This window comes from Grampus griseus, assembly GCF_964374135.1.
Source record: "Grampus griseus genome assembly, chromosome: 18".
Classification (NCBI taxonomy): Eukaryota; Metazoa; Chordata; class Mammalia; order Artiodactyla; family Delphinidae; genus Grampus; species Grampus griseus.
In genome coordinates this window covers 56,651,928-56,679,500 of record NC_139012.1, presented here as the reverse complement: position 1 = coordinate 56,679,500, position 27,573 = coordinate 56,651,928, and the positions used below count along the sequence as shown (strand labels likewise).

General features: G+C 39.3%; 1 protein-coding gene and 1 pseudogene across 2 annotated transcripts in view; one reads left to right on the top strand and one right to left on the bottom strand.

Annotated features, from left to right (window-relative positions):
* DNAJC15 (DnaJ heat shock protein family (Hsp40) member C15) overlaps nt 1-22,520 on the bottom strand; it is a 62,606-nt gene extending 40,086 nt beyond the window's left edge. Inside the window, exon 1 of the mRNA XM_082675920.1 lies at nt 22,389-22,520. Within this exon, the coding sequence (XP_082532046.1) occupies nt 22,389-22,493 (105 nt within the window). The 5' untranslated portion in view covers nt 22,494-22,520. The remainder of the gene's footprint in view (nt 1-22,388) is intronic.
* A 2,027-nt stretch (nt 22,521-24,547) lies between these two features.
* On the top strand, nt 24,548-25,371 carry LOC309835906 (dihydrofolate reductase-like; annotated as a pseudogene). The gene is made up of 2 exons: nt 24,548-24,636; nt 24,746-25,371. The product of its transcript is annotated as a dihydrofolate reductase-like (transcript).
* Nucleotides 25,372-27,573: the final 2,202 nt, after the last annotated feature.

Below are 27,573 nucleotides of genomic sequence, written 5' to 3'. Positions count from 1 at the left end.
TTGCATCACTTTTATTATTTCTACTATTCAAATATATATATGAGACAAATAGTTGCCTCATTATTCTAAAGAGATTTTTATGTCAAGGTATTTATATCAGAAACATTAAATCATCAGACATTTGATCATTTATCACTTTAATCTAACAATATGTAAGGCTCAATTGCGTTTAACAATTAAAAATTCAATTTAATTTAACAAATTAAGTATTGAGTACTCTGATGATTATCCTCCATTTGTCTCTCCAGATTCATTTTCCACCCTTCTCTGCCTTGCTCTTTACCTCTGTCTTCCCTTATCTCAAAAGACTACGTTATCCAGTCCTTGCTTGCCCCCTCTCGCTTCTGGTTGGGTTTTGCCAATGAGAGGAAGTGTTGAACAGAACACCATGCACTGGTTACCAATCCCAGAAAAGGACTCTATACATTTCTGCCCATTATATCTTGGTATCAAGGTTGTGAAGGAAAACACAACAGTCAAGCACTAGGTAGAACAATGATTTACTCATATAGAGAAGAGACAAAGTAAGATCAGCTCCAGTCATGTGCACTAGTCTCATACGGCTAGTGGCTGCCAGCCAGCTGACAAAGGGAAATTGGCCCACAAGCACCCTCCCCCTCTTTATCCCACACTATCCCTGGAGTCTGAAATACTGAGAGCTGGGGGCAAGCCTGAAACAGGGGACGATAATCCCACAAAGTACAGGTTGTGTGAGCTCCAAGTGTTCCAAGTCCAAGACCCATTCTTACGAGGCCAAGAGGGGTTGAAAGGCTATGCACATGAGACTTTTTCCCAACAGGAAGGATCAGCAGAAGAGCAAAGAGTGGAAGGAGGTAGAAACAATAGTACAACGTATTCCCTGCTATATTTCCTCTGTGGCCATGGCTCTTGTTGAGTGGCTCCTCTTCCATACCTGTAACTCTCACTGGGTTCTGGAGCATAGTTCCCAACCCCTTGCCTCTTTGCCTGAGTGGATAACTGTTTCCAACTAGTGCTAGTCCCTGGGCGATTCATCATCCCTTTTTGGTTAAACTATGCCCACAACTCTGCAAATAGTCCCTTCATTAAACTATGTTCCAAAAAACCATCCATTACTACCAGGACCCTCAATGATACAAGCATGACTGTACACCAGTCACTATACACAACAAGGCAAAGGCCTATATCAAATGGGTCCTCTACAGGATGCTAAACATGGTGAGCCTCCAACGTTTATGCTAATCTCCCAAAGATCTTTATTTTTAACCTATCGCATTTATTTCACTAATGTATGCTTAGATGTGTTCTGTCTCCTTAAGCTTTCCTAGATAGCAAGAGCTTTTAAAAAATCTGATGAACTCTATGGAGCAACACCCTAGAAAAGCACGAATATTTTTGTATATAATTTGAGGGAATCCATGGGTTTCCCTGAAGCCCTTCAGCTCACAAACCCCAACATGAGAACCTCTAAGAAATAAATAAATGTGGGGCTTCCCTCATGGCGGGAGTCCACCTGCCAATTCAGGGGACACCGGTTGGATCCCTGGTCTGGGAAGATCCCACGTGCCGTGGAGCAGCTAAGCCTGAGTGCCACAACTACCAAGCCTGCACTCTAGAGCCCATGAGCCACAACTACTGAAGCCCACGTGCCTAGAGCCCATGCTCCGCAACAAGAGAAGCCACTGCAATGAGAAGTCCGCGCACTGAAACGAAGAGTAGCCCCTGCTCACCACAACTAGAAAAAGCCCACATGCAGCAACGAAGACCCAACACAGCCAAAAATAAATAAATTAAATAAATTTTTTTAATAAATGTGGACTTCCCTGGTGGCACAGTGGTTAAGAATCTGCCTGCCAATGCAGGGGACACGAGTTGGATCCCTGGTCCAGGAAGATAACACATGCTGCAGAGCAACAAAACCCGTGTGCCACACTACTGAGCCTGTGCTCTAGAGCCTGTGCGCTGCAAGTACTGAAACCCATGCGCCACAACTACTGAAGCCCGCGCACTCTAGGGCCCGTGCTCCACAACAAGAGAAGCCACTGCAATGAGAAGCCCACGCACCGCAACGAAGAGTGGCCCCCACTCGCCACAACTAGAGGAAGCCCACGCGCAGCAATGAAGACCCAACGCAGCCAAAAAATATAAAAAAAAAATTAAAATTAATAATAAACAAATGCCCACTGAAATAAGAAGGGTGTTTCATTTACTTTGAGTTCCCAGAGCATATCAGAAGATCTGCCATTTATATTTCATTTTTCATTCATTCAACAATAGTTCAATAAGAAAAATAATGCTAATGCGAGAATTAATCTCTATTTCTGAAGACTAACTTTATAGAAAGATAAACGCTAAAGGCCTTGCAACCTTTAAAAACAACAAAAACAAACCCAAATTAGGTAGATCATTGGAGCAAATAAGAATGTTCAATAAATGACCCCAAACTGTGCAATCAAGTCTTACTCATCCACACTGAAAATGGACAAAGTATTAGCATAGCTAATCAACAACTCATTTCTTATTGGAATTAAATTACTTACTGGAAGGGGACTGTATCTGATTTACCTCTTTAATAGTATTTTCAATTAATTTGATATTAAAATAGTTTATACCTTTTGAGCATAAACAACTGATAACAAAAATCTACTATTTGGAAGTAGAACTCAACTTGAAATTTTAAAACTATTATGCGTCCTGCACTACCAGATACCTGTACTCTGTAATAAGAATAAAGGTCCTCTGCATGAAGTTTTCTATGGAAATACTGTCAGAGAGATAAGCAAATAAGTTAAAGCTTTAACCTCAAACGGTCCAGAATAAGAATATTATTTGTTTCCTAGAGAAAAATATTTATCTACTACCTGTTTTTCAGTCACTAGAAAGTCATTTGTATTTTTTTTTCAGACACAAATTTAGAGAGCTCTAAAACAACAAATTCCACCAACTCTCCACATACATGAATGACCCAAACAGAAAAAAGAGATCATCTAGTTGCAAATACAGAAGACAGGAAGCACAGGAAAATCCATCTGAAATCTGAGCAAGTAGTTCACGCAGAACTCTCAGCCATACCTTTATCTGACCTTAAATTTTTTTAAAGTAAAATAACATCTAAAGCATACTGGGGCTTTAAAAAACAAAAGCCCATGGTTCATTTGGCATAACTGTGTAAATATCAGAGAATTCCATCAACATCTTCTCTATTTGACTACTGTTGAAAAAAAATTCACATATGCTTTATCACTATGCTATTTCACATTTACTTAAGCTTCAGTGTTGTACCTTCAGGCTAACAGGATCTATTTTATTTCTTTTATATACGTAACACCATATTTGATCTATGTCAAGCACAATGATGTGCTTCAATTTTTATTCTGAATGTTTTTATAAACAATGATGCTTTAAAACTAAATTGCCAGTAACAGAACAAAAACGACAATGAAAAGACAATTTAAAAGCAAAATGGAGAGTGAGGCAGTGTTAGTACCATAAGTACTGTCATTGTTTACCAATTAGGCAATAACCAGGTTAAATGTCTATGATTGCTCATGCAACTAGACTGATACCACGTTACATCTGTGTTTTTACAGAAACTAGGGAAATGCTGCTACTTTTTTGACTTAGGGAAATTAGAATATGGGCTGAAAATAAGACAGGCAGTGTGATTTAAAAAGAAAGATATGTATACACCTGTACTCTGGCCTAAGCTAAAATGGCCATAGGTGTCAAACATATGTAGGAGACAGCAGATGGTAAATGTGGATGCCATACAAGGTATTTTTGTTGTTGTTGTTTTAAACATCCACAAGGCTGCCTTCAGGAAGTTTTAGTTTTGAAACTTTTTCTTTGAAGGTTCAGATGGTTAGAAAAGCAGCTAACACTTTCTAGGCCTGCAGAAGATCTAAATAAATTCTTAGATACATTTTTTTCTATATAAAATTAATGCGAGCACGTATTTATAACAAGTTGATCTTTCTATAAAAAAGGTATATATGTGCACATATATACCTAAAAACTAATACAGTTACAAATCAATTAAAAATTCTACCAACTAATTCTTTTACAACTGGTCCAGACCAGTGTTTGGGGAAAGTGGTCTATATAAGAAAAATAGAAAAATTCCATTCATACCAAATTTGGAAATTCAGTTTTTAACAATCTCATCATAGTCACCACAGAAAACAAAGATGATATGTACACATATAACTAATTTATGTGTTATTGGCCAATGGTATTTAATTAAGTTTTTAAAAATTCATGACAACTTTAGATTATATTTCTCAAAAATGCCAAAAAGCATAGTTTTCACTGCATCCCCTGTGACCATACACAATGCATGAATATTTTAGATTTTAAAATGTCCAAGCATATGTATAATAGCATTGCAGAAATTAACGAACAGTAAATTCCCAGTGAAGTCACTGACTGATTTAAAATGGCTGGAGAGTTACCATAACGAATCCTCTGCCTAGGGACTTCCCTGGTGGCACAGTGGTTAAGACTCTGCACTCCCAATGCAGGGGGCCAGGGTTCGATCCCTGGTCAGGGAACTAGCTCCCACATGCATGCCACAGCTTGCCTGCAAGCTGCAACAAAGGAGCCCACATGCCACAAATAAGACCCGGCGCAACCAAATCAATAAATAGAATAAATAAATAATTATTAAAAAAAAAAGAATCCTCTGCCTAGACTGCTAAAGTTGACTGGAGAAGAGTCTTATGAACACACTACATAGCACCATGACAAAATTATGGTTTCTGATGGCGGCTGGGCTTTCAAATCCACTCAGTATCATCATCTCCTTCATCCTTGATTCATACCATTCCCCATTCCTTTTTGCCCTTAACTGTTCTAAATTTTACTTTTTTCATTAGCCTTCATGTTTTTTACCCATGAAGCAAGCATGAACTTCCTCAATCTTCCCTTTCACCCCTGAATGTATAACCCATGTGCTTCAAAGTTAATCAGGCCTGGGCTCCAATTCCAGCTCAACATTTACCAAATCTGCGACCCTAAGCTGATCTCTCTAGGCCCATTTCCTCATCTATAAAATGGGAATGTGGGAATGTGAAAACCTAATCACAGCGTGCTCAAAATGATTTATGAGAAAAGATTATGAAAAATGACCAACGAACTGTGTAAACATGGCAGATGTCTGTCTGTTCTTTCTTCACTCCCACAATTTTACTCTTAATCCTTTCTGTTCTCTGCTCATTCCTCCTGGAAAATCCCGGCTTATTTCAAATAGCTTTAAGGTCACCTCCAGGTAAAACTTACGCCACCCATCTCCTCACTCAAGTAAAACTTTTTAGTGACTCCATGGAGTCACTAAAAATGGAGTTCTATTATAGTACATAGCACATTATTTAATAATGGCTTACCTATTTCAAACCCTTGCTAAAATGTGAGCTTCTGGAGGTAGGGACTGTTTACCTCTTTGGATTTCTGAAATCTAACAAAGTACCTAGTACATAGTAGGTTCTCAAAAGTTAATATAATGGGATGAAAATGATCTTAAGAAGAATTCCCACTATCCAGATGCCTTTTGGAACTTGAATTATTTATGTACTGTATTGGTGTCTGCTAGTGGATGGAATTATGATTGAAATGGGAAAATATAATGGAAAATGATCCTTAAATTTAATCAAGAAATTAACACATAATCATGTCTTAAAATATTCTGGACCAGGTATATATATCCAAAAGTCTCACAGAAGAAAAAGAAAATGAAGTTAAGGGCCTATGCCAGGTAAATTTCATTACAAAAATGAAATGAATATAATTCACAGATCCATGTAGAAAAACATGAAGGAGTAACTGGATTGTTAAACAAAGAAAAATAACAACACTCCAAATAAAAAAAGTCAGGCATTTTTTCAAGCAGCCATTTGGAGACTCTCCCATCTCTGAGTATTTCAAAGAGATAGACAATAAACAATAGAAATCAGAAAAATATACAATGGAAAGTGACATATGCTATGAAGAAAATTAAGCAGCCAAAGAATTACGTGTGGGGACTTCCCTGGTGGCACAGTGGTTAAGAATCCACCTGCCAATGCAGGGGACACGGGTTCGAGCCCTGGTCAGGGAAGATCCCACGTGCTGTGGAGCAACTAAGCCCATGCGCACAACTACTGAAGCCCGCGTGCCTAGAGCCCATGCTCTGCAACAAGAGAAGCCACCACAATAAGAAGAATGCACAATGCAACGAAGACTAGCCCCCGCTCGCTGCAACCAGAGAAAGCCCACGCACAGCAACAAAGACCCAACGCAGCCAAAAATAAATAAATAAAAACAAATAAATTAATTAATTTTTTTAAAAGCCAACAAGATTTGTTAAGAGACCGGATGTGAGGTTTAAAAGAAAGAGAAGATGATGAATGGATAAAGAAAATGTAGTGCATATGTACAGTGGAATATTATTCACCCATAAAGAGAAGGAAAGTCTACCATTTGTGACAACTTGGATGAACCTGGAAGACATTACACAAAGTGAAATAAAACCAGACACAGAAAGACAAATATTGATTGATCTCACATACATGTGGAATCTAAAAAAGTCAAAAACTCATGGAAGCAGAGAGTAGAACAGCGGTTAACAGAGGCTGGGGTGGGAGAAATGGGGTGATGTGGGTCAAAGTTCCTGTAAGATGAATAAGTTTTATACTTGAAATTTGCTAAGAGTAGTAGACCTAAGCTTTCTCACCGTATGTGTACATACATGTGCACAGACGCGTGCACACACACACACACACATATACACACAGAAGGTAACAATGTGAGGTGACCAATGTGTTAATTAGCTTGAATTATGGTGATCATTTCACAATGTATATGTCTATTAAATCATGTTGTCCACCTTACATATATACAATCTTTATTTGTCAATTATACCTCAGTAAAGCTGGGGGGAAAGAATGTCAAGGTTATTGCCTTACACAACTGGAAGAATGGAGTTCCCTTTTGCTGGGAGGAAAGTCTGTGACTGGTAGTGGGGCAGAGGGAAGGGCTGTCATAAGCTCCTTTGGTCTTGCTTTTCTAAAAACACACCACCCTCAGTGTGATAAATAAAACCCAAGCAAAGCTGTACATGAATTCCTAACACCTGGGGAAGAAACAGTCTCATCTACTAATGGAAAAGAAGAATGAGCAGGTTGTCTCAAAATACATCCCTTGTTATCTCGCAGTGGCTCAGTTCTCAAGGGTTAATCACAAGCAAATCACTTTCTGCTGAACTCAGTGTTTTATGCTGCCTTATTATTTGGTTCAATTTCTACAAAGAAAGCTATTTGAATTTAAACAGCAAGTGGAAAGGAGAAAAAAGGGAAGAAACAAGAAAGACTGCTTGGCAAATCAGCAGAATTTGAGAAAGAGAGGTAGTGCACATGCAGATCAAAAGAAGGAGAGCAAGGGAATTTATATTCCAGAAAAAGTGTCAAACATGATAAAATGACATTAGGAAGAGAATTTTTACAATTATCCTTCCCTAAAAATTTCAAGCTGGCATGAATGTTCCAGATTTTCAAATCTAAATCCACCTGGCCCTTACCATTACTGTTCCATTGCCAAAAAAAAAATACACTTGAACTTCTCTCAAAGCACCAATTCTTTAATTAATTTAAGTGAAAAATTTTAATTAAGTAAAAAGAAAAAGCAACGTTAACTACATCTTACTTGCTTGACTTTAAAGTCACTTTATTTTAAACCACAGGCAAGCATTAATATCTACAGCATGACTAGAGAGTAAATAAAAGGGCAAAACAAAAACACACTGAAACAGTAAAACAAAACCCAAAAGCAAACATAATAAGAAACAAGGGGCTTCCCTGGTGGAGCAGTGGTTGAGAGTCCGCCTGCTGATGCAGGGGACACGGGTTCGTGCCCCGGTCCGGGAGGATCCCACATGCCGCGGAGCGGCTGGGCCCATGAGCCATGGCCGCTGAGCCTGCGAGTCCGGAGCCTGTGCTCCTCAATGGGAGAGGCCACGGCGGTGAGAGGCCCGCGTACCATTAAAAAAAAAAAAAAAAAAAGAAACAAAACTCTCAGGCTCAGGACAAATGAGTACTTCTCCACTCTAATATAATGAACAAAAAATTCTCCAAACTGAAATCCTTGCTATAACTGATGATCTTATGAATAACCTTTTAAGTACTGTTTAGCATTTATTCAGTGACCCACTGATACAAACCTTGTCTCTAATAACGCAAGCAGCTTTCTTTGTTCACGTTAAATGTGACTAGCCAGAAAGTCCTGTCCCAATACCGACCTAGTTCTGGTCGCCTCAGAGGGTACCAGGAGTCCCTGGGTTCATCACAGGTTTGCCACACCAGGCTGCACATTTGGCTTCAAGTTCTCAAACCCAAGGATACTGTGATGGTTCACTTTACGTGTCAGTTTGGCTAGGTCAGTCAATTAAACCTCAGTGTAGGCGTTGCTGTGTTGGTACTTGGTACATGTGACTAACATCTATAATCAGCTGACTTTATTAAGTAAAGCAGTTTATCTTTGATAACATAGGTGTGACCCATCCAAGCAGTTGAAAGGCCTTAAGAAAACTGAGATTTCCCTGAGGAAGTAGAAATTCTGCCTCAAGACTTAGCTGCTGTCTGAAAGTTGCCAGCCTGCAGGCCAGCCCTACAAATTTTAGACTTGCCAGCCCACACAATTGTGTAAGCCAGTTCCTAGAAATAGATAAATAATACATTCTACTTAGTTCTGTTTCTTTGGAGAACCCTGGCTGATACATATTTCTACTGTGTTTCAGGACCAGAAAATAATGTTTTTAGGTATATCGCCCTGACTCATTCATTATTCACTAATTCAACATTTATTTAAACATTTAATCGGGGTGCTTACTACAAACCAGGCACTGTACTAGGGGTAGAGATATGGATCAATAAGGTCACCTCACAAAGGTTACAAACCGATTGACAATCTCAAAACAAAACCTGCGAGTCCTCAAAAACTTACTAGTTTGCTTTTATATTTTATTTCTCCATAAATTTATCTAATTTCTTTTAGAACTTACTAGATTTTTAGCCAGAAATATTTCTTAGGATAATAAAGGGATGGTTATTCTAGTTGTCAATGACTCTCAAAAGTTGACACATGACACACCCTCTCTTAGGACCAGATTTTAAATCAGATCATGGACCATAGATAAGATTCCCTCTAGGCTATTTGCAAAGGCACATGGTTGTAATCCCATCCCTTTGTCATGTTACCTCATGATACCTCATCAATGTGCAGAGACACTGGAGTTAAGATCCAGTGCTTTATACAGCTACACTGAGATAACCAACGTGCTGAGAATAATCTAGTGCACAGATTTTACTAATTAGTGTTAACACATTCCATCAAATTTGAAACAAGCACGCACTAACTAAAAACTCTCTTTAAGATGTATGCGATTATAATAATATAGTAACTGACATTTTTTTTAATTGGTAAAAACTTTCACTTTAACACTAGGTTTAACCTGAGGGAGAGATTCCATTTTTCTATCTTTATTACAATTTAGTAAGTCAGTGCTAGTAGGGAGTAGTGGAAGTAAGATGCTGAAAGTCGGTTTCAGCAGATATTTGATCAGAGGCTGCCAATAAGAAACTTGCACTTACCCTTACATGTTTGCCCTGTGAGTTGGTCCCTACCTGTGTCTGGACCAGGTCACTTCCCAAAATAAGCTCTCCGTCCTCTGAAGCTGCTGGCTCTAAGGGACTTGGGGTATCTGAGTCATATCCCTACTACCCTCATTCAGTTGAGTCTAATATGTCTCCACCCTTCTGTTTCACCACTGTTCATATAAAGATAGTATTATCGACCCCAGTCCCTAACACAGAAGGATGTCTGGTATATATATGGCTTCTCAGTTACTAAATAGCAAAGAAAAATGGAATGACTCTAGATAGGCAGCAGGAACAAGTGAATTTCCAAATATGAAAGAAATCAATGCCAACAGTACCCTCTCCCCTATTCAAATACTCCCACCTCTCTACATCCCAGTTTGTCTATTGTAATCCCAGACCACAACTTCATAACTTGTCTCCTTTACTGAACTGTGAGCCTCTAGAGAGCAAGAAGCAGGTACTATTCATCTTTGTATTCCTAGAATACGTATGGGTTAAATAAAAGTTAGTGTTAACTGACTGCATGGATGAATGTGTGTGTAGATGGTTAGGTGGACAGGTGGCCAGTTGCTAAGTACTCTGCTTCTGGGTCACAGATGGCTTCTGAGAAGAGTCCAGATAAAACTGAAGGATAGGGTCAATGCTAGACCAAGAGGGCAAAGGGAGGATACAGGAGAGAACAAAGGTTAGAAGCTGGGAAACCTGAATTCTGATTGAGATTCTGTCCTTAACTCACGGTGACCTTAGGTTATTGCAATTGAATATATGTGTACGTTGGAGGGCAGGGATCATCTACAGAATATGTTAAATATCTACAGAATATGTTAAATACAGACTAGACCAGTAACCTATAAAATATTTCAAACACAGAGCAGACAACGTGTAAAATATAAGGTCAACTTCCATCTATTTAACAATATGGAATCATCTCAAGATAATAACCCTAAGCAGACAGGCCAAAAAGGGGCAAGATTTTCAAAGTCAAATTCTAATTAGAAAATTAAGCCAGAATGATACTGAAAGATGACTTTGGTGTTTGGAAGATATCTGTTAGGAAGTAAGAACTATGGCAAGCTTTACATCCGTGCTCTGTGGCTCTTCATGCTAGATGTGTCAAGTCTATCGGTGAAGCCTGTGAGACGTGTTCTTTGGCCTGAAGCTTCAGATATATCTGCTCTAAAAAGCTTGGTCTTCTGGGCAATTCAAGGTTCATTTAGTTCTAGGAGTTAGTTTCTTTAACTTGTTCGTCACTGCTATTTTATTCACTGGCCCTAAATTTCTCTCTTTCAAATTTAAGGATTTTCCTTAGTTCTTTCTATTATCTAAAATTTGGAGAAAAGGGACTTTTTTTACCTAACAGATATCCTTTATCATTTTGTTATTGTACTTTTATTGTTTTATTGACTTCTATTAAATTATTTTTGTCCAATAACTTCCTGAATTAAGAGTTCTACACTATTCCTGAATTAAGTTCTAAACTATTTTAGCCTACCTTCAAATGAGCCTTCCCTGCCTCTTTCCCCCTCACACAATCACACACTTCTCCCGCCAATTCATTTATATATTTTCTTTTTCGGGAAATGTTCTATTTCTATTTGACTTTTGAAAGGTGCAAACTGAAGTACACACAGTACTCTACGAGCAGACACATTATACTTTTATACAGAAAAGATATGTTTTGGGAATTCCCTGGTGGTCCAGTGGTTAGGACTCTGTGCTTCCACTGCAGGGGGCCCAGTTCGATCCCTGGTTGGGGAACTAAGATCCCACACACAAAAAAAATATATATATGTTTCTGTTTTATTTTCAATAGTTTCCATAAGATGTCCAATGTTTTGCTGGCATTTTTAGAGCTGAAAGAAATGATAGAAAACATCTAGCCAAAACCCACTCCACTTCCTCCTTTTTTACGGAGGAAGACATTGAGGTCCTGAATAGTCACATGCCTTGTCCAAGTTGCAGCCATTGTTTTTTGTTTGTTTGTTTGTGTTTTCTTTTGTTTTTAATTTATTTATTTTTGGCTACGTTGGGTCTTCATTGCTGCACGCGGGCTTTCTCTAGTTGCGGCAAGTGGGGGCTACTCTTCATTGCTGTGCACGGGCTCCAGTAGTTGTGGCACGTGGGCTCAGTAGTTGTGGCGCGTGGGCTCAGTAGTTGTGGCTAACGAGCTTAGTTGCTCCGTGGCATGTGGCATCTTCCCGGACCAGGGCTCGAACCTGTGTCCCCTGCATTGGCAGGCGGATTCTTAACCACTGTACCACCAGGGAAGCGTCACAGCAATTGTTATCAGTGTCTGCACTGGGACTGGAACACAGGTATCCTAATTCCAGACCACAGCCTAGGTCTTCAAGCAACAATTTAATCTCCTACAGTCTTTTAATAGATTATAAAAATCATTCAATTATCTTTCCAGTGTGAGCTCATACTCAATGCAACATCCCTAACTGACTTTAGTGCCCATTCACAAACCTTTTGCCTTGTACAACTTCTTACTAGGTAGTTTGATAAATTACCCAGAGAAAATAGTGTCATTTAATTGTCTAATGTCAAGTTAGATCCTAGCACTGGCCCTTGATGTCCTCACTCCTTATATAATTCCCTATTTTTTTTTCACAAAATTTTACCTTCCCTCAACCTCCAACAAGAAGTTGTATGTTCAAAACTCCTACATTTAATATAAAACTAACAGTTTGTTAAGTATGAAAGTAGGATTACTAGTACCTCCTTCAACTTCTGGATGGGGCCATGTGGCAATCTGTCACACTCCAGTATAAAGGCCATTAATAATGAGAGGCATCCATTTAGCCAACAACTCAAAGCCTTACAATTGTCAAGGGAGTGGTTCAATGAACATTCTCAAACTGATGCTACGAATTCAAATTGGGACAATCTGTCTTGAAGGTAATTTCACCATAGGAATCAACAGCCTTAAACATATTCATGTCATTAGGCTCAGAAAATAATCAGAGAGGTGCATAAAAACTTTTATATGAGAATATGCATCACTGCATTATTTATAATATATAAAACTGGAAACAATTTGAATACCCAACAATAGGGGAATAATTAAATAAATTAAGGCACATCTAAAATATGCATCCACAATTAAATAATATATTGAGGAATGTTTACAGACCACGTTAGAGAATAAAAGCAAGTTATATGACGGAATGTTCAGCATATATGCACACAGGAAAAAAATGGAATGCTATAAAACAAAACATTAACAGTAGTTATATATTCTTATTACCTACCTTTTATCACTAAAACAAAATCTTTGGATCACAGGCTGTGGAATTCAAAGAAATATGGTTTGAATTACTCTCTACATATCAGCAACATAACCTTGGCCAAGTTACTTAACCTCTATACTAGAGTTTCCTCACCTGTAAAATGAAATAAACAATACCTACCTCCTTGGGTTGCTATGAATTTTTAAAAATTAGGACATACATATACATCACCTAGTACTTTACATGTGGTAAACATTGAATAAATGGTACCTACTTCAATTACTATATGATATTATTATACAATTGTTTCTTTTAAAATCAGGGGAAAAAATAAAGGTTAAAAAAGAAAAGTTGCGGAAGATCCCACCAGTCAGAAGGGTTTAATAAATAACTTAAGTCAGAAAACCCTCTGATCTGTCTACTTTAAAATAAACTTTAAAAACAAATTCTTCAACAGAAACAAATATACCTCATCTTTGGTATCTCCCTTTTAATCCTGCACTTAATTTTGCACCCTGATCATAAAAGTGATCTTGCTGTATCTCTAGCTAGCCTCCTCCCTATCATGTACTTTTTTTTTAACATCTTTATTGGAGTATAATTGCTTTACAATGGTGTGTTAGTTTCTGCTATATAACAAAGTGAATCAGCTATATGTATACATATATCCCCATATCCCCTCCCTCTTGTGTCTCCCTCCCACCCTCCCTATCCCACCCCTCTATGTGGTCACAAAGCACTGAGCTGATCTCCCCGTGCTATGCGGCTGCTTCCCACTAGCTATCTATTTTACGTTTGGTAGTGTATATATGTCCATGCCACTCTCTCACTTCATCTCATCTTACCATTCTCCCTCCCCGTGTCCTCAAGTCCATTCTCTATGTCTGCATCTTTATTCCTGTCCTGCCCCTAGGTTCATCAGAGCCAGTTTTTTTTTTTAAGATTCCATATATATGTGTTAGCATATGGTATTTGTTTTTCTCTTTCTGACTTACTTCACTCTGTATGACAGACTCTAGGTCCATCCACCTCACCACCAATAACTCAATTTCGTTTCTTTTTATGGCTGAGTAATATTCCATCGTATATATGTGCCACATCTCCTATCATGTACTCTTACAAGCTTTTACTATACTGACTTCGAAGACCCTGGAAAGCACCCCTTAAACTCTCTCTTTTGGTTTACCTGCAACACCTTGTAATTCGGTTATTCTTCTTGCTTGGGAAATCATCCCATTTCCTGAAAGCTACTTTTACTCCCTTACAATAGGGTCTTTTACTTTAAGGCTGTAATTTCTTATAGTAGTAATGCTTATAGCTTAATTTCATTACACAGTATTCTTTTCTTCCTTTTTGAGTTAAGGTGAAATAAAATTAACTCTGCTTTGAAGTTTAAGAATTTTTAAACAGGGCTTCCCTGGTGGCATGGTGGTTAAGAATCCGTCTGCCAACGCAGGGGACACGGGTTCGAGCCCTGGTCTGGGAAGATCTCACATGCCGTGGAGCAACTAAGCCCATGCACCACAACTAAGCGTGCGCTCTAGAGCCCGTGAGCCACAACTACTGAGCCTGCATGCCACAACTACTGAAGCCCGCGCACCTAGAGCCTGTGCTCCACAACAAGAGAAGCCACCGCAGTGAGAAGCCCCCGCACCACAATGAAGAGGAGCCCCCGCTCGCCGCAACTAGAGAAAGCCCGCGTGCAGCAACGAAGACCCAATGCAGCCAAAAATAAATAAATAAAATAAATAAATTTATTTAAAAAAACAGAATTTTAAAACATATCTTGAAGCTTCTGAAGACTCTGAAAAGTACCACAAAAACCAAGACTGTATATCATTTCTTGGAGTTGAATTTCATCAATTTCTTATATCTAAATGATGGAGAAATAATATGGTACAGTATAAAAGTCAAGGACTTTTAGAGTCAAAATTGGTTTCACATCCTAGTCCTGCCACTTACTAGCTATATGACCTTAAGAAAGTTAATTAACCTCTTGGATCCTCAGTTTTCTTATATGTAAAATGGTGATAAGTAACATCTAACTTCATGGGTTATTATGAGAATTGGGAGAATATAATACAGTGCCTGGTAAACAGTGTTCACTAAATGTTAGTTCATTTCCTCCCTAACTATTTGTTTGCATATCATAAACTCAATACATTCATGCATATCATTAATTTTTACCTTATTTTTATATATTCAATGATTAAAAATAAAAAATATTACTAATATTATGGGGGCAAGAGACAGGTATGAAACTTGTTACATTATAAAAAGTTTAAAAGATTGGGAAGCACTGTTTGAAGACAAACTCAGAAAAAAAATAAAGGTTATTAAAACACAAAAATCATGAGAAGATCCCACATGGTCACAGCTTTTGTACTGGCCAAAAGTGATTTTATACTACAAGCACCTGAAACAATCCCCTACAAAATCTCACAGTTAAAAAACCTTACCATATTGATCAAATACAGACAATAAACTCAGTGCTAGGCATAGATCCACTGACACAAAACTGAGAGTAAATGAGTCAATGATTCTAAACTGTTTCTGAATAGAATATCACAAGCTTTCTAGCATGGAAGGAAAGAATGAAACGGGTTACCCCAAATGGAAATATACAAATTAGGTATCAATTCATGGCACTTACTAAAACTTCTACTTAAAATTCTTTACCTCCAGCGAGCAACTAAGCCCATGGACCACAACTACTGAGCCTGCGCTCTAGAGCCTGCATGCCACAACTACTGAAGCCCACGAACATAGAGCCTGTGCTCTGCAACAAGAGAAGCCACCGCAATGCGAAGCCCGCGCACTGCAATGAAGAGCAGCCCCTGCTCGCCGCAACTAGAGAAAGCCCACCCACAGCAACCAAGACCCAACGCAACCAAAAATAAATTAATTAATTAAAAAAAATCTTTACCAAAACCATGTAACACATTTAGAAATACTGTAAGTACTATACAGTAATAAAGTTCTTGGTGAGTAAAACTTTAACATCATTGCAGCTAGGCTGTATGTCTATGGCTGCTTCTGCTTTACAACAGCAGAGTTTGGGAGTGTGACAGAAGCCATAAGGTCTGCAAACCTAAAATACTATTCAGCCCTTTACAAAAGAAGTTTGCTGCCCTCTGTCCTTGAAGGTGGCAATCCTGGCTCACTCATCTCCCCACACACACCTCGTATATAGCTTCTATGTATCTGGTGTTAAAAAAAAAAAAATCTATTATACTGAATTGAATCGACAAACTTTAAAAACAGAGTTGGAGACTGCCTGTGTTATCAGAGGCATCAAGCAATAAAGTTACCAAAATGTGGAAAAGCACGTCAGAAGAAGTCAGAGCATCATGTGTACTCTGACTACACCTAATATTTAATACATGCTTATATTTTATGTCTGTCTTTACAATTAAAAAAAATCAGAGAGAGAATATCATTTATCTTAGCCTTTTTTATTCCTTAAGGCCATCAGTACATCATACTGTAAAACATGTCCTCTAATCCTCTGTTTTTCTTCCATCTAGTTGTTTCATTCCTTTGTTAATTTAATTATTCAGTGGATTTATAGAGCAGTAACCAAGGCTGGTACCATGCTGAGAACTGAGAGAACAAGGATCCTTAAAACTTGGTCCTTGCCTGTAAAGAATATCTAATTTTAGTTTAAAAGACATGTTTCAAAAAGGAGAAGAAGTACTATTTAAATAATGCCAGCAATTCAACAATTGGGCCAAGTCAGGTATCTGTTACTATCATCTAGTTTCAAATATCCACCAGAAAAACACACACACACAAACACACATTACTTTAAATGTTCCACCATCTTGAATCAAAGAATTTCTGAGAACTGGGAAAACAGCCCACTCCATCATAGCTGATACTGCTGGGGAAAAAAAAAGCATCAAAATTGTTTACAAATTCCCTAAGGCATTATATTCTTCCAAAACAGCAAAAGCAGTAAATAACCTTCTAGATAAATATGAACTGCCTGAAAGTGTTATAAAATGCTAAAACTTCTATCTTGAGACTGCAACATTCAACTTTCAAGATAGACAATAGTTGTGCCAGAGGAAAATTTTTAGAAAATAATAAATTCTGCATCAAAATGGTAGCTGTGATGGAGAAATATGGAGACTAGTCACTCAACAAACATTTGTTTAGCATTTATCTATAAGTATACAAATACTTATTTAGTATCTATGACAGACTTTGTGCTAAATTCTGGGCAGAGTAGTGAGCAAGACAGACAGATTCTTCTCCCTTAGAAACTAACATAAAGGAGAAATCCAACAGAAAAAGAATACATGCATCAATATGTTGAACCAAACATCCATGTTTATTTATTAAGCCACTCAGTAGTAATAAAAGTTAATAGCTGTTCATTTAATAAACAAGTAACTACCATGTATCAACTGCAATGCCAATCACAGAAGCAAGCATATAAGTTCTTGCCCTAAGACTTCACAACCTAGGTGCTTATACATATACAAATAATTTTGATATAGTATAAGAAATAATTTAATAAAAAACTGTATATGACTTTCTAAGGAAGTACTTAGGATAAAACAACTTTATTCTACTAGGGAAAGGGAACTCGAGTCAGGTAAGGCTTCACATCAGTAACCTGAGTCTTAAAAAATGAGCAGCAGGGGCTTCCCTGGTGGCGCAGCGGTTAGCAATCACTGCCTGCCAGTGCAGGGGACACAGGTTCGAGCTCTGGTCCGGGAGGATACCGCATGCGCAGAGCAGCTAGGCCCGTGCGCCACAGCTGCTGAGCTTGCGCTCTGGAGCCCGCGAGCCACAACTGCTGAGCCTGAGTGCCACAAGTACTGAGGGCCGCGTGCCTAGAGCCCATGCTCTGCAGCGAGAGAGGCCACCCAATGGGAGGCCCGCGCACCGCAAGGAGGAGCAGCCCCCACTCGCCACAGCTAAAAGAAAAGCCCGTGCGCAGCAATGGAGACACAATGCAGCCAAAAATAAAAATAAATAAAGTAAATATATTAAAAAAAAAAAAGAACAGCAGTTTGCCAGGCAACGAATTTCAGACAGAGGAGAAAACTACAGTAAGTAAAGTCATAGCACAGGGTACAGTACAGTGAAGGAGATGGAGAATGAGGCTGCGTAAGTCAGTCATTTAGGGGTTAGTTCATGAACAGTCCTGTATATCACAATGGCATATTTATACAATTTATATAATTACCATGGGAAGTTTGGACCTTGGTAAATTTATAAAAAGGAACTTGGTAAATTAATTTAAAAAATTATAGTACCATAATTAGCTGTGTAGTATAGAAAAATAACTGATGGCTGTAAAGGACCAGAAGCAAAGAGACCTGTTTTTAAAGGCTATTATCAATACAATAGGTCAGAGGAGAGAGGCTAGACCAACAGAATAACAGTGAGAAGGGAGAAAGTGGAGTGTTGATGGCATTATTCAAGGTAGTGGATAGGTGAGAATCACCATGCGTAGGGAGGGGATATAACGAGCTACATTTTAGATAAGCTGAATTTTGTATCTTTATTTGTAGGACTCACTGGTAGACAACTGAAAATTCTTATTAACTCTATTCTTCTCATTCCTTCCCATTCCAGAATAACATGTACTCATTAAACAATTTATTTTTAAAGTGCTTACCACATAACAGGCACCTTTATAAATGTTGGAAATACACAGACAGCAAAGTCCCTCTTCAGGGAGCTTACATTTTAGCCTCCTCTTATGATAACAATGATAGGAACACTGTTTTACAGTGAGGAAAGAATAGGGCAAGGTTAAAAATATGGATATACAATACATAATCCATGTGATTTCTTCAAAGGTAAGCTTCAAGGTAAATATTTTAAATTCCAATTGCAATTGAAAAATAAAAGTGGTCTCTTTTTTTTGGTAATGAATAAGCACTTGATAATTTACATGCCTGATAGGTTTTGATTTTCATGTATAAGGTTTGCTTACACTGAAACATATATGTGGCTGATTTTCTTACATGTTACATCATCCTAATAATACTAGGAGTCACACTCTTCAGGAAAGTACTGAAAATTGAAAGGCTACCAAGTCATACAAACTGAATTTTGTTCAAACTGCTTTAAAAATTGTTAATACTCTCCTCTTAACTTTAAAGTTTCTTTTCTACTTGTCCATGAGAAGCAGCTTTGCTAAAGCAAAGTCTGGTCATGACTTGTGATTATTAAACAATTAATTGTAAGATAGTATTTTATTCAAAGTACTATGCAGGTATTTCCTCCTACATTTTTAGCTTTTAATCTCCCAAACAGGCTAATGAACCTGAATTCTTAATCCCTAAAGGAAAGCTTACATGAGACAGTTATTTAACATCTACAACTGCAGATATATATTTCAAAAACTTTAAAATAAATTGCATCTTTTTAAAAAATGGTATGAAAAATGTCTTCTTCAATTCCTTGACAAACATTTGATTTTCTACTATTTTCAATAAGATTAGCAAATATATCCCATACTTAGGTCATTTGTTCTTTGTTATCCTACACTTTGTCAACCTCCCATCACTTTCAGTACTTCTAAGTTTCCCCAAAGTTATTATTATCAACTCTCTTATGTTCCACCTCATCATTGGTCACTGCCTGGACCAGTGATTCCCTACAGAAGCAGAACAGCCCCTTAGGGACCTTTTGAAAATTTGCAAGGACATTTTCTGGTTGTCACGATAAGCTGGATAGGAAGGAGGCTATTTAGTGGATGAGGACTATGGATCCTAGAAGTCCTAAAATATATGAGACAACACAGGACAACAAACAACTGCCCGCATCCCTCAAGATTTTAAAAGACTCTACTGGACACTGAGTAGGTGAAAAGCCTATCTATGATCATCTTAGTCTAGGACTTTACTACATATAAAATATATCATTTTTGCACCATTTTAGTGAAGACTGAATTTTCCAGAATTGCAGCTATCATGTAAATTGAGGTAAGATTCCACTTTGTTTCATTCAAAATTTTACCAAAAATTGTTCACAACTTGGGAAAAATTAGTTTGCCGATGACAATGGCTCTTATGGTATTTGAACTGCCAATGTAATACATCTGAAATCAGCCTGCATTTATAGCCATCCCACTCACAATGATTTCTTTGCACTGGTGCAATATGCCAGCAACTGATCAGTTCTTCGTTGTGTCTTCTAATGTAATCATGCCTGAGTACTTACGTATTTAAATAGTAGACACATTATTTTCTAATAAAATACTTATTTTACCTTTATGCTTCAATTAGAGCAGTACACTGATTTTTTTAAATTATGCTTATGGGTATTTTTTATTGCCTATAAATCTTTAGGATATTACAGGAAACTTTAATATTTGTTATAAAAAGGGGGCTCTGGGCTGGACAGGTTTAGAATCACTGGCCTACACTTTAGCCTTCACGTGCCCAGACTACTAAAGATGTCTCCTAACTGATAGCTTGGATTCTATACACTCCCTTTTCCAAATAAAAGTACCTACAGATGTAAAAAAATCACCAATATTATTTCTATCTTCAAAATACCACAGGGCTCCAATTGCCTTGCAAATCAGTCCAGTACTGAGATTTTTACAACTCTCCATAGAGAGATGAGTTCTACCTAACCTAATATCTTATCCAGTTTACATCACAGACTGAACACTCTATTCAGAAAGCCTTATTTCTGGGATCTATCTTCAATATTTTGAAATATTTTGTAATAACCTATAAGGAAAAAGAACCTGAATATATATATATCCGAATCACTCTGCTGTGCACCTGAAACCAACATAACATAGTAAATCAACTATACTTCAATTTTAAAAAAAGTTAAATAATAAAAAAAAGAAAGAAAGCCTTATTTCTAAGGAGTCAGCAAGTCACAGCGGAAAGAGTGTTAGGATTTAGAACCCTAGGCCCACCGCTTATTAGGAGAATGATCCTGGATGAGTTACCACTTTCTGAGTCTCCATCTCCTCGTTTAAGTGACAACTGAAAAGGACCTTCTTCACAGGGCTGTGGTATGGAATGAATCAGACATAGCAGGAACTCGAAGAGTTTGCTACTTCAAACTTTTTATCTGTTTTGTTCGTTTACTTCTTCCAAGGATGATACCTGGCTGGTATCCAGCAGTGCTCAAGAAATGTCTGTTGAACAAAAGCATATTGCTTTCTGAAACCTTTCCAGCCCACTGACTCTGTTCCAGAAATTTATCAGTTAAGTAACGATAACTGAGCGCTTACAAATTGAGTGCTTACTTGAAGCAAACACCCAGTCTCTGCTCTTAAGAAACAAAAAAATGCTGGAAAATGACAGGTCAACATAAAAGATGTCACAAGACTGTGTATGACTAGTCAACGAACAGTATGGACAAGAAGTGCTGTGCATCTAAGGGCAAGACATATCACTGTTGGCTGGATCAACACGGAAGGTGGTGTGGAAAAGGGATAAAACAGACTTTCTCCAACTAATCCATTCTTCTCACACGTAGCCTGAGAGAACTTTACAATTGTCCAACAGGTCACTCCTCTGATTAAAGCTCATCAAAACGCAGGGGACACGGGTTCGAGCCCTGGTCGGGGAAGATCCCACATGCGGAAGATCCCACATGCCGAGGAGCAACTAAGCCCATGAGCCACAACTACTGAGCCCGCGTGCCACAACTACTGAAGCCCACGCGCCTAGAGCCCGTGCTCTGCAACAAGAGAAGCCCGCGCACCACAACGAAGAGTAGCCCCCGCTGGCGGCAACTAGAGAAAGCCTGTGAGCAGCAACAAAGACCTAACGCGGCCAAAAATAAATAAATAAATTTATTTGAAAACAAAATAATGTTTATATTGATTTCACGTCAAAATATCACTGTGGACATACTGGATTAAATAAAAATGCACTGTTAAAATTAAATCCACCTATTTTTTTCACTTCTTAAATATGGCTACTGAAAATCTAAAAACACGTATGCGGCTCGCATTGTTTCCACTGGACAGTTTCTTTTCCCAGCTCTACATTTCAGCCTGATGAGACCCCCTTACTGTGTCTGACTGGGCCCTGTTTACCTGGCCTACGACTCTGTAGATGATACTACTGGCGCCTGAAACGCTTCTTCCTCTTCACCGAATCTGCTGCTACTCATTCTTCAGACCTTAGTTTTACAACGATGGTTACAACGCTTTCTCCTAGAAGCCTCCCCTGACCTCACCCCCTAGCCCCGAAAGACTGGACTGGGGTCTCCTCCTACATGATGGGAACACGCACCCTACGGCACTTATCACACTGCATCTGCAATTGCCTATTCTCTGGGCTGTCTTCCCGACAAGAATGAAAGCTCCTTGAGGGACCAGAGATTCTCCGAACACGCCTACTCGTCGACGCCGGGCACCGAGGAGCATCAACTCTGAATAAATGAGGGGTGGTACAAAGATAGTGGATGAACACAGGGACGACCCCGGTTCGGGGGTAAGGGCGCAGAGAGGTGAGACAGGGACTGGGGTGGGGGCGGTGGGGGAGCGCTAGCGGGTAGGCTCGGGCAGCTTGGAGCGGGAGAACGGCAGGAGAGCCGGCAGACTCACCAGTCTCGGGTCAGTGTCGGCGTCCGACCGCTTGGTCGGGGGCGGCGAGTCCTCAGCGTAGCGCAGGCTCTCCCCGGCGCTGGCGACGCCGCCACGGGCAGCCATGGCTATGCGGCGCGGGACACTCGGAACGCCCCGCTGCCTACGAGGCGGCCGCAGGGACAAACTAGTTAGGGCGGGTCCGTTCGCGGGTTTTACCTATGCCTCTCCCGCTGCGCTAGTGGAGGGCGGGGCCCCAAGGGATCTCGTTCTCACGCAGGCTCAGACCAACGTGTCCCCTCAAGCCAAAGGGCAGATCCGAGCTGGGGCCCCTAGGATGTGGAGGCGTTTTTTCTTTGTTTCAGATTTGCGGGCCTAAAGCCAACGTTGGGACTCGTTGGGGCAAAGCGTGATGGGGGCCCGTCTTCCTTCCCCTATCCCGACCTGAGAGCCTGGGGTTAAGCCCTGCAGTCTGATGTTAGATCTGATGTTGGTCTCATCACATGCCGGACCAGGAGAGACCCAGAGAGTCTAAGTGCAGTGCCGAAGTTCCCTGACGTTCCCTGAGACCCACACCAGACCTTTCTAAACCTGCCCTCCCACACACACCCCGCCCAACCACTGATCATACTTCATAATACCACGGTTCTCCCATCCATGAGGGCAATAGAAGTGGCAATCTGCTTACTCCACCCCTTCCCGCCATATGACTGGCTATATGTAAGATGAAATTACAAAGAAGAAACTTGTAACCTTCCACCCCACAAATGGTTTTGTGCTGACTTGGATATAGAAAGACCCACTTTGTTATTCGTTTTTTTCTTTATTTTATTTTTCAGATTTATTATTATTAATTTTTAAGTAAAGCCTTTTGGAGCAAAAATTAACCAACAAATGAAGCCAATGTAGTGCTTTCCAACTCCTGTACCAACTTGGAGCTCTTTTGCCTTTTATACCCATCGCAAAAGCAGCTTACAAATCTTTTCTTTTTTTTTTTTTAATTCCTGATTTAAAAGTTTTGAGGACCTACTAATTTATTGATTTAGTTAATATTATTAGCAAGCCCAAGAAGTTAGGGCCTGGAGGAATTTACAATCCAGTAGGGAAGATAAAACTAATATGAAGTGATTATAATGTATTCCAGAGCATGAGACTATATGCATCATACAGCAGTATAAAGAGGAAGGGACTAGGAGGATAGAAGAGATCTGGGTTCTGGTGTATGTTCCTTCATTTTCTAGGCTTGTGTTCCTGAATATACCCATTAACTGCTTCAAATCTCTCCTTACCTGTGGCAGGGGAGTAACATTTCTCCAACATTCTGACTCAGGGAAATTGTAAGGATAAAATGAAAAAAGGAAAAAAAAAGAATATGGAAGTAATTTGTACAATACACTTAAGAAGAGAGTTACTACCACAATTTGATTGGTGTTTCTGGGAGGGAGTGGCCATTTTTAACCAGGGTCATCAGAGGAGGGTTGGTGGAGACTGAGCCATTGAGGTGGTCAGTAACAAATGGGTAAGACTTTTTTACATGAAAGAGGAGGAAGACTGGAAATGTTAGCTGGAAACAAACACACAGAAATGAAAAAGGTGGCATGTAGAACTGGGTTAAAAAAAAAAAAAACATGCCAAGACTCTTCAGAAAAATGGCCTTATTACATAGATTAATTTTCATTAGACTGATCCACAAGTATCGAGGACGTTGGTGAACTAAGTAAATAAATTGGATTGGAACCCACACGTCATTCATTCACTCATCCATTCATATATTCGATAAATATGTGTTAAGCATCTGTTAGGTATCAGACACTCTACTCGGCGCTGAGTCTACAATGCCAAGTAAATAAATAAGATACAGTAAGTCCCCTACATACAAACCTTCAAGTTATGAACTTTCAAAATGTGAACGTGCGTTCGCATGTCCAATCACATAAGTTAGTTCACGTGTCTGGAGTACACTGTCACGTGTGCATCCTCTACAAGTGGTTGTGCTTTTATGTACTTTACTGTACAGTACTGTATAGAGTACAGTAGTACAGTACCTTTATTTTAAGTGCAGGATGTCCAGAAGCAAGCGTAAAAACAGCGATGTTGTAGCTGGTACTGCTAAGAAGTACAAAGGGATAACAGTGGAAACAAAAGTAAAAATAATTGAGAGAGTGGAGTGAGGCGACAAGATGGTGGACGTGGTTCATTCTTATAACATGAAACGTTCAACCACCGGCACGATTCTAAAGAACAAGAACAAGATCATGGAATGTGTAAAGTCTGCCATGCCGATGATGTCAACAATAATATAGAAGAAGCGTGGAAAAGTGATGGAGGAATTTCGCGCCAAGCTGGCGGGTAATCCCCGCGTCAGTGTGACACCCTAGCTCGGAAGTGTTTTCTGCCGCTGTCGTGGTTCATCCACTAAACTGCATGGTCGCTGTGTACATGGGCAGAACATGGGCATCGGCAAGAACAGGGACCTGCCCTGGCCCCTGCTCAGGAATGAATACAGGTATTTCCTGTATTCAGGAAAATACAGGAAATATCTCTTCAGTAGAAGGTAAACAGAATTTGGTGATTCTGGGTAGGAAAACCTGGTTCGCCATTCATTCCAGAGAAGAATCGACCTTTAAGGGACAGAATTAACATAGTTCTCATTAGAGAACTCAAGGAACCTCCACAGGGAGCTCATTTTCTTGCCAAAAGTCTGGATGACGCCTTAAAACTTACTGAGCGACCAGAATTAACAAATAAAGTGGACATGGTTTGGATAGTGGCGGGCAGTTCTGTTTATAAGGAAGCCACGAACAAGCCAGGCCACCTTAGACTATTCGTGACAAGGATCATGCAGGAATTTGAAAGTGACACATTTTTTCCAAAAATTGATTTGGAAAAATATAAACTTATCCCAGAATATCCAGGTGTTCTTTCTGACGTCCAGGAGGAGAAAGGCATTAAGTACAAATTTGAAGTATATGAAAAGAACGATAAATGTGAAAGTGTTTTCTGATCTATTTCAAGCCTCCTCCTACCCCTCCCCCCAAAATTATGTATTTTTTGTTATAGAGACTTTTGTTGATTTTAGATCCATGGATAATTATTTCTAAGCAAAGCACTTTTATTCCCCATTAATCTTAACTAGACTCTATCAGATACCATTTATGAAACATTTCTTGCTGTAACTGTCTGAATACCCATCAGGAGTCAAGAATAGGTGACCAGCACCTGCCTAGGGCAGAATATCTACCAAGACAGCCCAAAGTGGGAGACTCCCCTGGTAGCATGAGTTGAAACAACCAGAGCCCATAGAGCTAGGAGCTAGGCAGATGGGTCCAAAGGTCAGAAATGGATTATAAACAGAAGAGCTAGCATTCAATTATTAAAATTAGATCAAAAGAGGGACTGTGGGGCTTCCCTGGTGGCGCAGTGGTTGAGAGTCCGCCTGCCGATGCAGGGGACATGCGTTCGTGCCCCGGTCCGGGAAGATCCCACATGCCGCGGAGTGGCTGGGCCCGCGAGCCATGGCCGCTGAGCCTGCGCATCTGGAGCCTGTGCTCCGCAACGGGAGAGGCCACAACAGTGAGAGGCCAACGTACAGCAAAAAAAAAAAAAAAAAAAAGAGGGACTGTGAATTACTTTATATCACACTTCTGAAAAAAATTCTGTTCACTCAGACCAGGAGTCAATAAGTTGAAAACTCCAGGATATAGCAGCTCATGCAGCTCAATATCAAAAAAACAAACAACCCAATCCAAAAATGGGCAGAAGACCTAAAGAGACATTTCTCCAAAGAAGATATACAGATTGCCAACAAACACATGAAAGGATGCTCAACATCACTAATCATTAGAGAAATGCAAATCAAAATGCAATGAGGTATTACCTCACACCAGTCAGAATGGCCATCATCAAAAAATCTACAAACAATAGTTGCTGGAGAGGATGTGGAGAAAAGGGAACCCCCTTGCACTGTTGGTGGGAATGTAAATTGATACAGCCATTATGGAGAACAGTATGGAGGTTCCTTAAAAAACTAAAAGTAGAGCTACCGTATGACCCAGCAATCCCACTACTGGGCATATACCCTGAGAAAACCATAATCCAAAGAGTCATGTACCACAACGTTCATTGCAGCTCTATTTACAATAGCCAGGACATGGAAGCAATCTAAGTGTCCATCGACAGATGAATGGATAAAGAAGATGTGGCACATATATACAATGGAATATTACTCAGCTATAAAAGGAAACGAAATTGAGATATTTGTAGTGAGGTGAATGGACCTAGAGACTGTCATGCACAGTGAAGTAAGTCAGAAAGAGAAAAATAAATACCGTATGCTAACACATATATATGGAATCTAAAAAAAAAAAAGGTTCTGAAGAACCTAGGGGCAGGACAGGAATAAAGACGCAGCCATAGAGAAGGGACTTGAGGACATGGGGAGGGGGAAAGGTAAGCTGTGATGAAGTGAGAGAGTGGCCTGGACATATATACACTACCAAATGTAAAATAGATAGCTAGTGGGAAGCAGCCATATAGCACAGGGTGATCAGCTCCGTGCTCTGTGATCACCTAGAGGGATGGGATAGGGAGGGTGGGAGGGAGACACAAGAGGGAGGGGATATGGGGCTATATGTATATGTATAGCTGATTCACTTTGTTATAAAGTAGAAACTAACACACCATTGTAAAGCAATTTTACTCCAATAAACATGTTAATAAATAAATAAATAAATAAAGGTGGGGGAACTCCAGGATATTCCACAGGGATCGTAAAAAGGCAGGTATGAGACTACCATTTCGGTGGTTAAAGGAGAAGGTCTGAGACCTTAAAAAACTTTGTTTCTGATCTTCAGTGAGATTGCATGGGATGTTACAATGATAGAACAAGAATCGGCTGCTCTTTACAAAATAGAATAATCTAATATCAAGCGTAATGGCTAAAATTAAAAATTCAGAGGTAATAAATTGAGAATGAATATTGCTAGAAACCAAAATTAGTAAGTTAGAAACTAAATTTCACAGAATTAAAAAATGAAAATTAAAACATGTTTTACCCATCACGTTAGCAAAGATTTAGGTTAAGTATCCAAAAAAAAAAAAAAGCATTTTCTGCCTTATAAATTGGTACAATATTTTTAGAGTGTAAGTTAGCAACATGAATTAAAATTCAAACTATTCTGGCTTTGGACACAGAACTTCCACTTCT